Raw genomic sequence first — 12,510 nt, forward strand, 5'->3', positions numbered from 1 at the left:
TGAAACCAAGATGGATCACTGTATTGGCACATCGGTCAAAGATGGTTGCAAATGCTTCCGTTTTTTTATCTTTAGCTTAAACTAGGATTATCTTCAACTGCTGAAATTTGACAGGAATTACATTATTTGCTTTAATTTATAGGATCTCCAAATGCAGTTAAGTTCCAAAATGAGTGGCTATGAGAGCAAATTGGAGCAGCTGTCCATAGAGACTGAGGACAGGTGCAAGGTAAGGTTTGGTAATTATAATTGGCTACGTTGATCAACAGTGTGCCACCATAAAACTTGAGTTTGTCAGCACTGGAGAGGTGCAGAATTGCTTCATCCATTAAAGCCAGACTGCAAAAGTCATAGCTTAAAGTTCTGTTGACAACTTGGTATGGTCTTGCTGCAACGATGCAAGACCATACTGCTGCAACAATCAACCAACACATGCAGCTGAGTTTGGCTGGTTTGAGCACTCTGGTTTTGAATTCAGAAAACTTTAGATTCAAGGTATGAGTACATAATCTACAATGCTTCTGCAGTATTGCATTACCTTGGATCTCGTCCTTTCAATGGAACGTTCATATTGAGGCCCAGTTTTTAAAATGCCATTGGAAATGGCTTACAATCCTTCCTCTACTAATGCAGGCATAACAGAGAACTTGGTTGCTCTATGTGGGTGCTGTGTGCCCAAATTAACACAACATTTGTCATGTATTATAATTCCAGTGCGCTTTGAAATTATTGCACAAGGATTTCTTTTCAGGCATGCTATTAATTATGTAAGTTAGTTTTTAAAGTAGAATTTGCACTTCAATTTTGATATCTGCTTAAGTTGTATTTTATAATTAGTTTTGAAACCAAAATAATTATCAGGTTTTCATGTTGGTGTTGGAACTGAAATATTAAGTATCTAGCTGGCTTGTGATTGAAGGAAAGTGGTGAGGCAGCCCAGGAAGTGACAGAGCCTTGTTTATAAAGTGCTACATATCAAAATATGGACCCTTCAATTGTCCATGGGCTTAATTTTGTTTGAGAAGTTTTAATGGATAGCTAGATGGATAATTGGCAAAATTAATGTGGTCCAGTCAAACTATTGGCAAGCTTTAAAGTATAGCTTTAAAAACTATGGATGAGCATTTTGTCAGTACAATATATTCCTCTCTGTTGGGGTTATGAGCTGCATAGTTTTATAGGTTCTGCTTCAGCCTTACATTTGAATTCATAAAATGGTAATGATGCAGAACATGGCCATCTAGTTCTCTGTACAAACTAAATCAATTTCCTCTCAAAAGGCACGATTATATTTACCTCCATCACCTTTACGGGCAGTGCATTTCAGAACCTAGAAACTTGCTTTTGTTTCTGTATAACTTTTCTTTTCCTCTTTTTGGTTCTTTTTCTGATTGGATTTGTATTTGTACTTTGCTTTTGAATGTTGCTGCTGATGGAAACAGACATCTGTGTTCAGATACCTCATGATTTTGAGTACCTCTACCAAACCTCACCTCAACCTTTTCCTTCCAAAGCTGCGCACATCTCCAATCTAAGCTCATAACTCTCTCCTCTCTAGAACTATTCCCAAATTTTTTCTAAACCGTCCAAAGTTTTAATCTTTGCAAATGTGCGATGTGCAGAATCAGGCATGTTAATCCAGATGAGGCCGAATCAGTGTTACATCACCTAGCTTTTATGTTATGTGGCCCTATCTCACTTGCCTTTTTGAGCACTTTTTCAGAGTGCCCTGTTGTCTTCAGTCATTTCAGTGAAATACTCCAGCTCTCTCTGTTTCTGGATCACCTGTAGAATTTTTATTTTATGTTGGTCTCCTTCAATCTTTCAAAATATCCTTCACACTAAAAATCTGTATTCATTTTCCACTGATTCGGCCAATTTATTTTTGTTCTTCGCTAATCTCATTGGCTCATTGACCAATCTTCTTGTGCTTTGGGCAGTTCCAGCTATCTTTAGGCAGAAGGCTGGAAATTGGAGTCTCCATGGTACTTTAAGTTTTCAAAATCAGGAAGGGAATCTAGCTGTCGTGATTTCATGAAGAGTTTGTTGATCAGTGCTTCTGTATGATTACTAAATAGGCAGTATTTCAGAGGAATGTAGGAGCCTCATTCTGTTCAGCCTCATTCTGTTCAAGGTGCAGCCAATGAGAAAATCTTGATTTTTTTTTTTTAACCCAGCCTCTTGCATGTTTTTGAGTGGTGTCAATTGTCTGTCAGCTGGCCCTGTAAATTTCATTCTGTTTCAGGTCTCAATAGTGAAGCAACAAGAGGCAGAAAGAAATCTACTGGTCATACAGAGTCTTCTGAAAAAATCGAATGAAGAGATTGCTGTGCTTCAGGGAAAACTGTAGGTATTTAACAGGTCAAATATTGTTTTTAACCAAACTGTCTGATTCACATGGCAACGATCTGATTATGTTTAATTCTAATTTATTTTAGAATGGCTTTGTATAATCTGTATGGTAACTTCTTGGCTTGATGTGTGTGTGGTCCAGTAGGTCCCCATTTAGAGTTAACTCCGTTAACATTGTTTTGCTTTAATGACATTAAAACAATATTGACAATGGATGTTTAACATTTGAGAGTTGCACACTTTATTGTTTTCCACAGACTTCCTGTTCTGTGCCTTGCCTGCTCACTGGGCCTTTTCCCCAGGCTTCTACTCCCACATGTAATCCAGAAGTCCCTCGGCTTTCTTCTGATTTCCACGCCTAACCTGTCTCTGCCAGTAACATCACGCACTCACCCTTGCTCCCATTTCCGCCTCCTGTTCTTACCTTTTAAAGTCTACTTCCTGCTTCCATCCTGAGCCTGCACTGAATATGTGGTCTCCATCTAGTGGCAAGGCTTGTTTGGTGCAGGTAGTTCTGGGTTTTTCTGGGCTTTGGCTTGCCCGAAACGTCGATTTTACTGCTCCTCGGATGCTGTCTGAACTGCTGTGCTTTTCCAGAATCTGGTTTCCAGCATCTGCAGTCATTGCTTTTACCTTGCTCATAAATGGAACCGGCTCAGTTAAAACCTTACAGTGCTTTTAAAATTTATCAGCACTATTCATCTTTAGATTGTATTTTCAAACTTATTATACAAGTTGTTTGTTAATGTAAGCATTTGGGAGTGTCTGCCATTTTAATTTGATGTTTTAAAATTGTTTACCGCCGTAAAATCTCTGTACTTTATATTTAGTGATTTATTTGCTCGCTATTTGAACTAGGAATAAAGATAAAGCACATGCAGTATTTCAAGCTGTGCATTTTTTTGTTTGAAGATTGAAGCGACTTTATTGCAGTTTGAGCATTGATTTGTATGGAACCTTGATTCACTTAAAACCATTTCACTTCGTCCTAATTTTCAAGAATGCGGCCACAACTTTAGGTGATGACTTGGTGTAATGACAATATTAAAAATTTGAGATTCATTCACCATACTGTTCAATATCTATTGAAAATGCGCAAATATGGACAGGATCAGGAAGGCCTGTGATGTGTTTGGTTGAATATTTTTTGTATTCATTCATTGATGGGGGCATCTTTGGCTAGGTGAGCATTTATTGCCCATGTTTATAATATTCAGTTACCTTCAGGTGACCATAGAATCAGAACTACACAACCTAAATGTAAGCCTTCAATAGCCAATGGAGAGAGCAACTTGATTCTTATGATTAACAGCTGTATCTGTTGGGGTGCAGTGATATAACCTGCATTTTTCCATCGCTTGCCCATAACAAGCTGTATGTTGTGTCTTTTTAACTTTTTTGTTTGCATTAGGGCTGTAATAGAGCAGGAGAAAGATAAGTTGGAGAAAGATAAATTTGAAACTGAAACAAAGCTGTCCATGTCTTTGGAGGAACTCAGGTACTTCTTCAACTGCTAATGCATAATTAGTAAATTTCTTTGTCACTTCAAATCAGAGCATGTGTATTTCATATGTTTTAAAACTGCAATTTGAAATTAAAATTAAATAGAATGTGTCAGTACTGGGTTTAATCTACTAAAAAAGAGGAGGTTTTAATGAATGCAGAGAAGTGATTCAGTTCGGTGTATGTGCGATTGTCTAAATTTGCACGATGACGAAGTGACAAAATGTTACACATTTATTCCTATCTACTTGGTTGATGTTCAATTTTAAGACCAAAGAAGGAAGGTTTATTGGATTGTTTTGGAAAACATTTGGCTGAAAGCACTGTCAAATGACTCTCTCTCTATACTTCAGTTTTTATCCTTTTAAGGAATATGAAAAATTGTACCTAAATTTGCTAAGAATTTCCGTTTGCCTAAATGTAAAAAAAAAATTTTGTGACGTGAGTTTGTCCATCTCTCTAAATTTTCTGCTTTCTCCATATCTACTTGAGGTGTGAAATGATTTATATTTGCATTTTTACCTGATAGCTTCTGTCTTTAATTTTATGCTGCATATATTGGTTCCATTGATGCCAGTATCCATCTGGTACATTGATAAAGTAGCCTTTCTTCAAATGTAAATTTCACTGAGTGTCAGCATAACCCAATTGAGTCCTAAAATGGCACCAGCACCTGCACCTCAATCCTTGCACTTAATCTCAGTTTCCATTAAATCAAATTGATTAGAAAGGAAAAATTGGCAACTGTGTATCTGCCACAAAGAGGCTCAATAACCCGAACAAGAGCCATTCAGAGGGCCTAACCTTACTTATGCACAGACTGAATCTGACTATTCCATGTGCCCTCTGAACTCCTACTCTTTTAACCAAAAGTGATAAACCCAAGAATTTTCTCATCTATGTAAAATATCAATATCTAAACCAAGGCCAGTTGTATCAAGTGTCTTGAATGTTTGGTAACAGTTCATATTTAACCAAATTCAATCAAGTGTGATTCAGTTAAAAGTAAATTATTTTCTCATTATCTTATAAACAAGTTAGAACATGTGAATTAAGTGTTGACTTGTTTATAAAAATTCAATGTGCATTCAGCAAGATGGTTATGGAATGGACTGGAAATTTATAATTTTGCCTTATTTGAGTGCAAATAATTGTGTAAAAGAAAAACTGTTGCTGTATTGGAATGTCCTTTTTATTCAGTGAGCTAAAAGTGCAGCTTGAAAGATCTAAAGAAGAGATCAGTCAATCAGAGGATCAGCTTCTTCAGAATGAAAAGGAACTACTAAAGCTCAAAAACTGTCTAAAGCAGAATGAGGTGTCTCATTGTGAACAGATAAAAGAAGTTAATGAAAAATATCAGCTACTTGAACAGGAGAAAGGTACTATTATTACAGAACGACTAATGCCTGACACTGAAGGTTATCTGTCTTCACCACTACATTGCTTTTTTTCTGGGCACATCATAAACTCTTAATGAATTGCATTCTCATTGTGCCAAATGTGCATTTGATTAAAATTACAAGAGAAGCATTTCCCAAATTGATAAACCAGGTGCTACCAAAAATCTTAGTAATTTTAACTCCTCTCTGGCAATTGTGTTTTATCTGCCTTTGGAGCATTTTGAGAATGAAATGATATTAAGTCATATTGTACCTAAGTGTGAGAATCGCAAAGAATTGCAGCAAGAATCTGGTTGTGTTTCTGGTTTCTGAAAAAAGTTTGTATTGACACTGTATATTGCCACTTTCCAATAATGAGAGTATCCTTTTAATTGGATTAGATGCAATTTTTCTTTGTTCTCTGCCATCAATGAACTGGTGCTGTTTGACTTCATGATTTCAACTAGCATTCATTTAGTTTATGGGTTTTAAAACCATATCCATCGAGAGTTGGCAGCTGAAGATTGAGATAAGAGTTTTTTTTAAAAATTCCATTAATTTCAAGTCAGCCTACGTATCTGGAACATGCTAATAGTTCAGTGTTAATAACAGAAATAGTATGTGACCTCCATTGTACTGCAGGGAACTCCATTTGTTGCCCACCGCAAGGATAGAGCATTTGCTACTGTAATTATTTGATAAATAACTAATTACCTGGCATTTCATTTCCTGCCCTTAATATTTTTCTTTTTCTACAGAAAGAGTAGAGGCAGAACGTAGCAGGATAGAACAAAATTCAACCAAAGAGTTGTCTGTAATGAAGGAAAAATTGAATCAAATGGAACAAGATCTGCAGCAGAAACAAGATGTGCTTTCCTCTGTCAGGCAAGAAAAGGTAGAAGTTATCCAAAACTAGTCTGGCTACACTTGCTTTCTACTATACCTTATGATACTGAAATCCTGCACCAGTAATCACAGTCCTCCTGGTACACTCTCTCATTTTGCTTGTTTTTTTTATTCAGTTCACTTTTCCTTTGTATCGAATGAAGTCAGTCTGGTGCCACTTAGGTGAGGGTGAAGGAACTGTAAGTCATTATGTGATATTGATTCTCGTTCTTGTGTTGGGAGGACAGGTGCAGGTTTTAAACTGATAACGTTGATTAGTATTAGTTTTCCATGCTATATCAGAGGGGAGGCAATGGCCTTGCAATTGTATCGCTAGACTGTCAATCTAAAAACTCAGGTAACCTGGATTCAAATCCCAACGTGGCAGTTCATGGAATTTTAATTGAATTAAAATCTGGAATTTAAAAATCTAATGGCCAGTTGACCACTGTTGTGGAATGGTAGGGGGGTGCTGGGGTGGGTGGGGAGAGAAAAAAAATTTGGTTCACTTATGGCCTTTCAGGAAAGGAAACTCATCCTTACCTGGTCTGGCCTACATGTGACTCCAGATCCACAGCCATGTGGTCAACTCTTAACTATCCTCTAAAATATCCAAGCAAGCCATTCCGTTCAAAGTCTTAAAAGAACCAATAAATCCGGACAGACTACCTGGCATCAACCTCGCACTGTGAATGTGAATGACAAAAACAATCCTGTTGACCCTGAAAAGTTCTCCTTTACAGTATCTGAGTATTGCCAAAATTGGGACATGTTTCATAGGTCTCTGTAGTCTGCATAAAGTATTTTTCTGTGGATATGACAATGTCCCAGGCACTGCCGTAAACAATCCCTGGCAGGACAGGACCAGCAGATATGACAGCACAATGATGTACATTGGAGATGGAGTTGCCCTGGGAGTCCTCAACGTTTGAGTTCAGACACAAAGAAGATTTTTATTCACCCATGAAATTCAATTGTCACTGCCTAGGCCAGTCTTGTGACACCAAGTCCAAAATGGGCAAGGAAATCTGCTAATTGCCATGAACTGTCCTCCTTCAGCTAATGGATCAGTGCTTTTGTATATTGAACCACACTTGGAGGAAGAAGTATGAATATACTTGACCTAGCGAGTCTTGAGAAGATTTGTAGCTCAGGTTGAGGTTCTGGATATAAGTTTGTTCGCTGAGCTGGAAGGTTTGTTTTCAGATGTTTCATAACTATACTAAGTAACATCAGTGATCCTCTGCTGAGGCATTGTTGTTATGACCCACTTTGTATTTATATGTTTAGGTTTCCTTGGGGTGCTGATGTCATTCCCTGTTCTTTTTCTCAGAGGGTGGTACATGGGGTGCATTTGGACCCTATTTACCACCCTCTGAGGAAAAAGAACAGGAAATGACATTACAGGAAATGGTATCACCAACTCCAGGAAACCTAAACACATCAGTAGAAAGCGGGCCATAACAACAGTGCTTCACTGGAGGATCACTGCTGATGTTACTTAGTATAATGATGAAACGTCTGAAAACAAACCTTCCAGCTCAGCGAGCTAACTTATATCCACATACTTGACCTCCTCACCAGTTTGCCTGCTGCAGATGTATCTATCCATGATAGTATTGGTAAGAATGACCAAATCCAGCCTTTGCATTGGTAATCCCTTCCACCAGTGTTGTTTGGCACCATCCCTGGGATAAATGCAACAGACTTTGAACATATCTAGCTACTCCAGTTTGGGCATCTATGAAGCTATCAGCAGCAGGATCATGTTCCTACAGAGCCCAACATATCTCCTCCTCTACCCTGGTTCAATGAAGAATGCAGGGGGTATGCCTGGAGCAGTATCAAGCATGTCTAAAAATGAGATACCAAACTGGTGAAAATTCAGTACTGATCAACTTGTGTGCCAAACAACATCAGCTCTGAAGTCCTATATCCAGTCATAAGTGGTGGTGAGCAATTAAAACTCACGAGATGCGGCTTTGTAAATGTCTCTATTCTTGATGAATCAGGGGCTCAGTACATCAGTGCAAAAGATAAGGCATTTCCAACAATCTTCAGCCTGAACAAAAAAAAACACGAAGGTGCAGAGACTTGTTTTATGCATGGAGCTTGTGGGGAGAGCTCTGTCCACATGTTCGTTCAACAACTCTGGGGAAAGTTTTTCTGATTATCCAGAGATTTGAAAGTTGGCCAATAGAGGACTTGAGGAGGCTTTTTTTTTAGGTTGATGAGAGTTTCAGCTTAGTGTTTGTTTCTTTTTAAAAAGATTTCAAATGTTTAATTTTTTTTTATCTTTTACATGCTTAAATGAAAATTTGTGGGTAAAATGCTTTTCAGGATTGCTTCTTTTTAGGATTAATGTCACTGAAAGCATTCAAGAGACCCTGTGATGGCTAGCTGATTGAGAGAGGTGGTTACACAGCAGGATCAGTCAGATAGATGGGTGACTGTCACAAAAGGTATGAAGGTAGTACACTCATAGGTGACTTACTGAAAGTGGTTCCAGTAACACACTGCCTTCAAGTTTGAGGTTTATATCTGGTAGATTATGCTTGCATAATCTTCAATACACTTTCTAAGTTTGGATTCTAAAAGCATTGAGTGTCCTCCGACCCCAAGGAAAACAGTCAAGAAGGCAGCTCAGCATCACAGCCTCCAGAATGGTTGTGGAATGGCAATAAATACCCAGCTAGTAACACTGATATCTCTGAACACATTTTAAAGGCAATACTGGAAACAGCAGGGAAATTTTCGATAGTTATTTTGGTTAGTGGTTAGTTATCAATGAATTGATAAATCAAATGTTTCATAATTACTCTTGCTCCAATCTGCTTAGTTTATAAAAATTTATCCGTCCCTTTTCTAGGATCTGTCTGATTCTTTGCGGCAGAAGCTCGAAGCCTTCCGGGAAGAAATGACTAAGGAGAAGCTTCTGCTGGAGGAGGAACTGGAGGCTGCACTAGATGAGCTTGAACAATTGCAGCTGAAGGAGGTGGAGGCTGAGGAACTGGCCAGACGTTTGGAGGATGAGAACGAACTGCGAGCGAGAGAGCTTGCTAGGCTGCAGGAAGAGCTTGCTGAGTCAGTCTACTCATAATCTCATTCCCCATTGATTTAAAGGGAAATGTTGGGTCTACAGTGAAACTTGGAAATTAATAGCACTTAAAAGGACTTAGATCCCTTGGTTATTTTCTAGAGAAAATTGGATTGGCTGTATCTCCCTCATAGTGTTCTTTTATGCCCTTACCTGAGGTTTGTCTAATTCTTGAGTTTGCCAACTGAATGTGATTTCAGTTCATTTTCTGTTCATTTTAGGTTTCCAATTCAATAGCATCCTATCCCATCAAGAGGGAATTTTTCTGATCGTGTGATCTGTTACATTGGTAGTCTGCAAGGTGGTGCTGCTGCTATTGTAGGGTTGCAGTGCTTGGGACATCACAATTAAATTGGGGCATTCAATGTCTTGTTACAGCTGTTAATGTTTTCAGTGGGTAGGGTTATTAGTAGCACAAAGTTACCTAACATACTGGTGAAGTTGAGCTGTCAGCTCTAGTTGGAGATATTCCTGGATGTTGGCTGAAATTTCCTGACCATGATACCTGATCATGTAACATCCTATCTTGTGACCTCTACAAATGTTGTTTGATTTAATATTCTACTTTCCTTACCCTGTAATTAAGAATCTATTCATAGTTTTCCACCAGCAAAAGTATTCCAAGAATAAATGGGACGAATCCCATTCATGAATGGGCTAAAAAGGAAATTATTCTCACCACAACGTATTTATACCATACACCATCTCCTCATTTATCTTTGTTGCTCTGCCCCATCTGTAGCCATCTCTTGTGCTCTGTTTTGCATGGCCGTGAAAACCTATGATTGTGTAGAGAAAGTATTCAGTCCCAGAAAGAGAGAGCAGTATTTAATACACTGCATGTTGGAAAGTGTGATGTTCATAACATAAAGTTTTGATTTCACCTTCTGCCATGCACTCAACTGCATGTATTGTGTATTAAACTGTAAACAGATGGAGTGTTAAAAGTTGCCTATAATTTAGTGGATATTTGTATGTGACTTTAGTTGTGGATACATTTTTGAAGGTGATTATAAAAGATAAGATTTATGGGCATTTAGAGGGGCAAAAATTGATTTAAGATTAGTGCAAGGAAATCATGTCTCTCAAACTTAATTGGGTTTTTTGAGGAAATTAGGTAATGTCTGAAAACGGAACTTCCAGCTCAGCGAGCAAACCTACATCCAGAACCTCAACCTGAGCTACAAATCTTCTCAAAACTCACTATAGGAATGATATTATCAAGCTGGTGAGGGTTCGGGAGAGATTTACCAGCGTTTTGCTGGGTGTGGAAGGTTTGAGTTATAAAGAAAGGCTGGGACTTTTTTCACTGGAGCGTAGGAGGTTTATAAAATAAAGGTGTAGATAAAGTTAATGGTAGTTCTTTTTCCGAGGATCAGGGATTTCAAGACTAGGGGGTATGTTTATAAGGTGAGAGGAGAGACATTTAGAAAATACATGAGGGGCAAAGTTTTTACACAGGGTGGTTTGTGTGTGGAATGAACTTCCTATTAAATAGTGAATATGGAAACATATTAAAAGACATTTTGATAAATACATGAATAGGAAAGGTTGGAGGGATATGGGCCAGGAAGAGGCAGGTGGGGCAAATTTTAGTTTTGGATTATGTCTGGCATGGACTTATTGGTCCAAAGAGTTAGTTTCCATGCTGTATGACTCTAAGGTGCATTTATCTTTTATGATGCTATAACGTACCACTCTCCCAGGTTGCCAATTATTATTTGAGATTTGAGTGTCGTCTTAATGACACAAAGATTGGTGGAGTAGCAGAAAGCATAAGGGACTGTCAGAGAATACAGGAGGATATAGATAGACTGGAAAGTTGGACAGAAACATGGCAGATGGCTTTCAATCCATACAAATGTGAGGTGATGCATTTAGGCAAGTCTAATTCTAGAGTGAATTGTACAATGAATGGAAGAGCCTTGGGAAAAGCTGATGGGCAGAGAGATCTGAGAGTGCAGGTCCATTGTATCCTGAAGGTTGCTGCACAGGTGGATAGAGTGGTCAAGAAGGCATATAGTATGCTTGCTCGGTAAAAACAAGGGCTGCAGATGCTGGAAACCAGAGTCTAGATTAGAGTGGTGCTAGAAAAGCACAGCAGGTCAGGCAGCATCCGAGGAGCAGGAAAGTGCGTGCTTTTCCAGCACCACTCTAATCTAGACATATAGTATGCTTGCCTTCATTGGACGGGGTATGAGTATAAGAGTTGGCAAATCATGTTAAAATTGTACAAGATATTGGTTCGACCGTACTTAGAATACGGTGTACAGTTCTGGTTGCCACATTACCAAAAGGATGTGGATGTTTTGGAGAGGATGCAGAGAAGGTTTACGAGGATGTTGCTTGGTATGAAAGGTGCTAGCTATGAAGGGAGGTTGAGTAGGTTAGGGTTTATTTTCACGAGAAAAAAGGAAATTGAGGGGGGACCTGATTGAGGTTTACAAAATCATGAAGGGTATAGACAGGGTGGATAGAGACCAGCTTTTTCCCAGGGTGAAGTCTTCAATAACGAGAGGTCATGCTTTCAAGATGAGAGGTGGAAAGTTTAAGGGGGATACACGCAGCAAGTACTTCATACAGAGGGTGGTGTGTGTTTGGAACGCCTTGCCAGCAGAGGTGGTAGAGGCAGGCATGGTAGATTCATTTAAGATGCGCCTGGACAGATGCACGAGTAGGTGGAGAGCAGAGGGATACAAATGCTTAGGAATTGACTGACAGGTTTAGACAGTACATTTGGATCAGATTGGGCTTGGAGAGCCGAAGGGCCTGTTCCTGGACTGTACATTTTCTTCTTTGTTCTATCAAAAATTATGCAAATTAAATGCTTCCACTGTACTTTGGCATGATTGTAGCCTTTTTATTTAAAAAGTAAAATCCCTACAGTGAATACCTTTTTATGTAATGTCTAGAAACTTGCAGTTTATCAGTTAGTATCCAAACAACTCTAGTTTCTCCATTACAAAAACAAGTTGTTGGAGGAACTCAGCAGGTCTGGCAGCATCTGTGGTGAGAAAGCTTAAGTGTTTTGGGTCCAGTGACCCTTGTTCAGAAGTGGTTTCCCCATATTTGACAGCAGTAAAGACTTGCTAGCTGCAATACCAAGTTAATTCTGGGTGAAAATGTCTTTCCTCAAATTCCCTCTAAATGTTCTTCCTTTCACTTCGCTTCAAAATTATGCTCCCTTGTTATTGATCCTTGGACTAAGGGGAACAGCTGCTTCCACTCTACCTTTCCATGTCCCTCATAATCTTTTAAACCTCTATCAGGTTTCTTCCCACCCCCATCCCCAGC

At 38.8% G+C, this 12,510-nt stretch overlaps 1 protein-coding gene across 4 annotated transcripts in view; it reads left to right on the plus strand.

Moving 5' to 3' along the window:
• The window catches only part of hmmr (hyaluronan-mediated motility receptor (RHAMM)), a 60,372-nt gene that overhangs the window by 35,353 nt on the left and 12,509 nt on the right, over window positions 1-12,510 (plus strand). For 3 of the 4 annotated variants that reach the window (XM_087995148.1, XM_087995146.1, XM_043703153.2), the window contains 6 exons: window positions 143-229; window positions 2,246-2,346; window positions 3,764-3,850; window positions 5,056-5,234; window positions 5,993-6,129; window positions 8,989-9,203. In XM_087995148.1, coding sequence (XP_087851274.1) covers window positions 143-229; window positions 2,246-2,346; window positions 3,764-3,850; window positions 5,056-5,234; window positions 5,993-6,129; window positions 8,989-9,203 — 806 coding nt within the window. The remainder of the gene's footprint in view (window positions 1-142; window positions 230-2,245; window positions 2,347-3,763; window positions 3,851-5,055; window positions 5,235-5,992; window positions 6,130-8,988; window positions 9,204-12,510) is intronic. The other variant, XM_087995147.1, reaches the window with a different exon arrangement.

This window comes from Chiloscyllium plagiosum, unplaced genomic scaffold, assembly GCF_037043375.1.
Source record: "Chiloscyllium plagiosum isolate Xiang-an unplaced genomic scaffold, Cpla_swu_hap1 HiC_scaffold_16, whole genome shotgun sequence".
In the NCBI taxonomy this organism is placed as follows: domain Eukaryota; kingdom Metazoa; phylum Chordata; class Chondrichthyes; order Orectolobiformes; family Hemiscylliidae; genus Chiloscyllium; species Chiloscyllium plagiosum.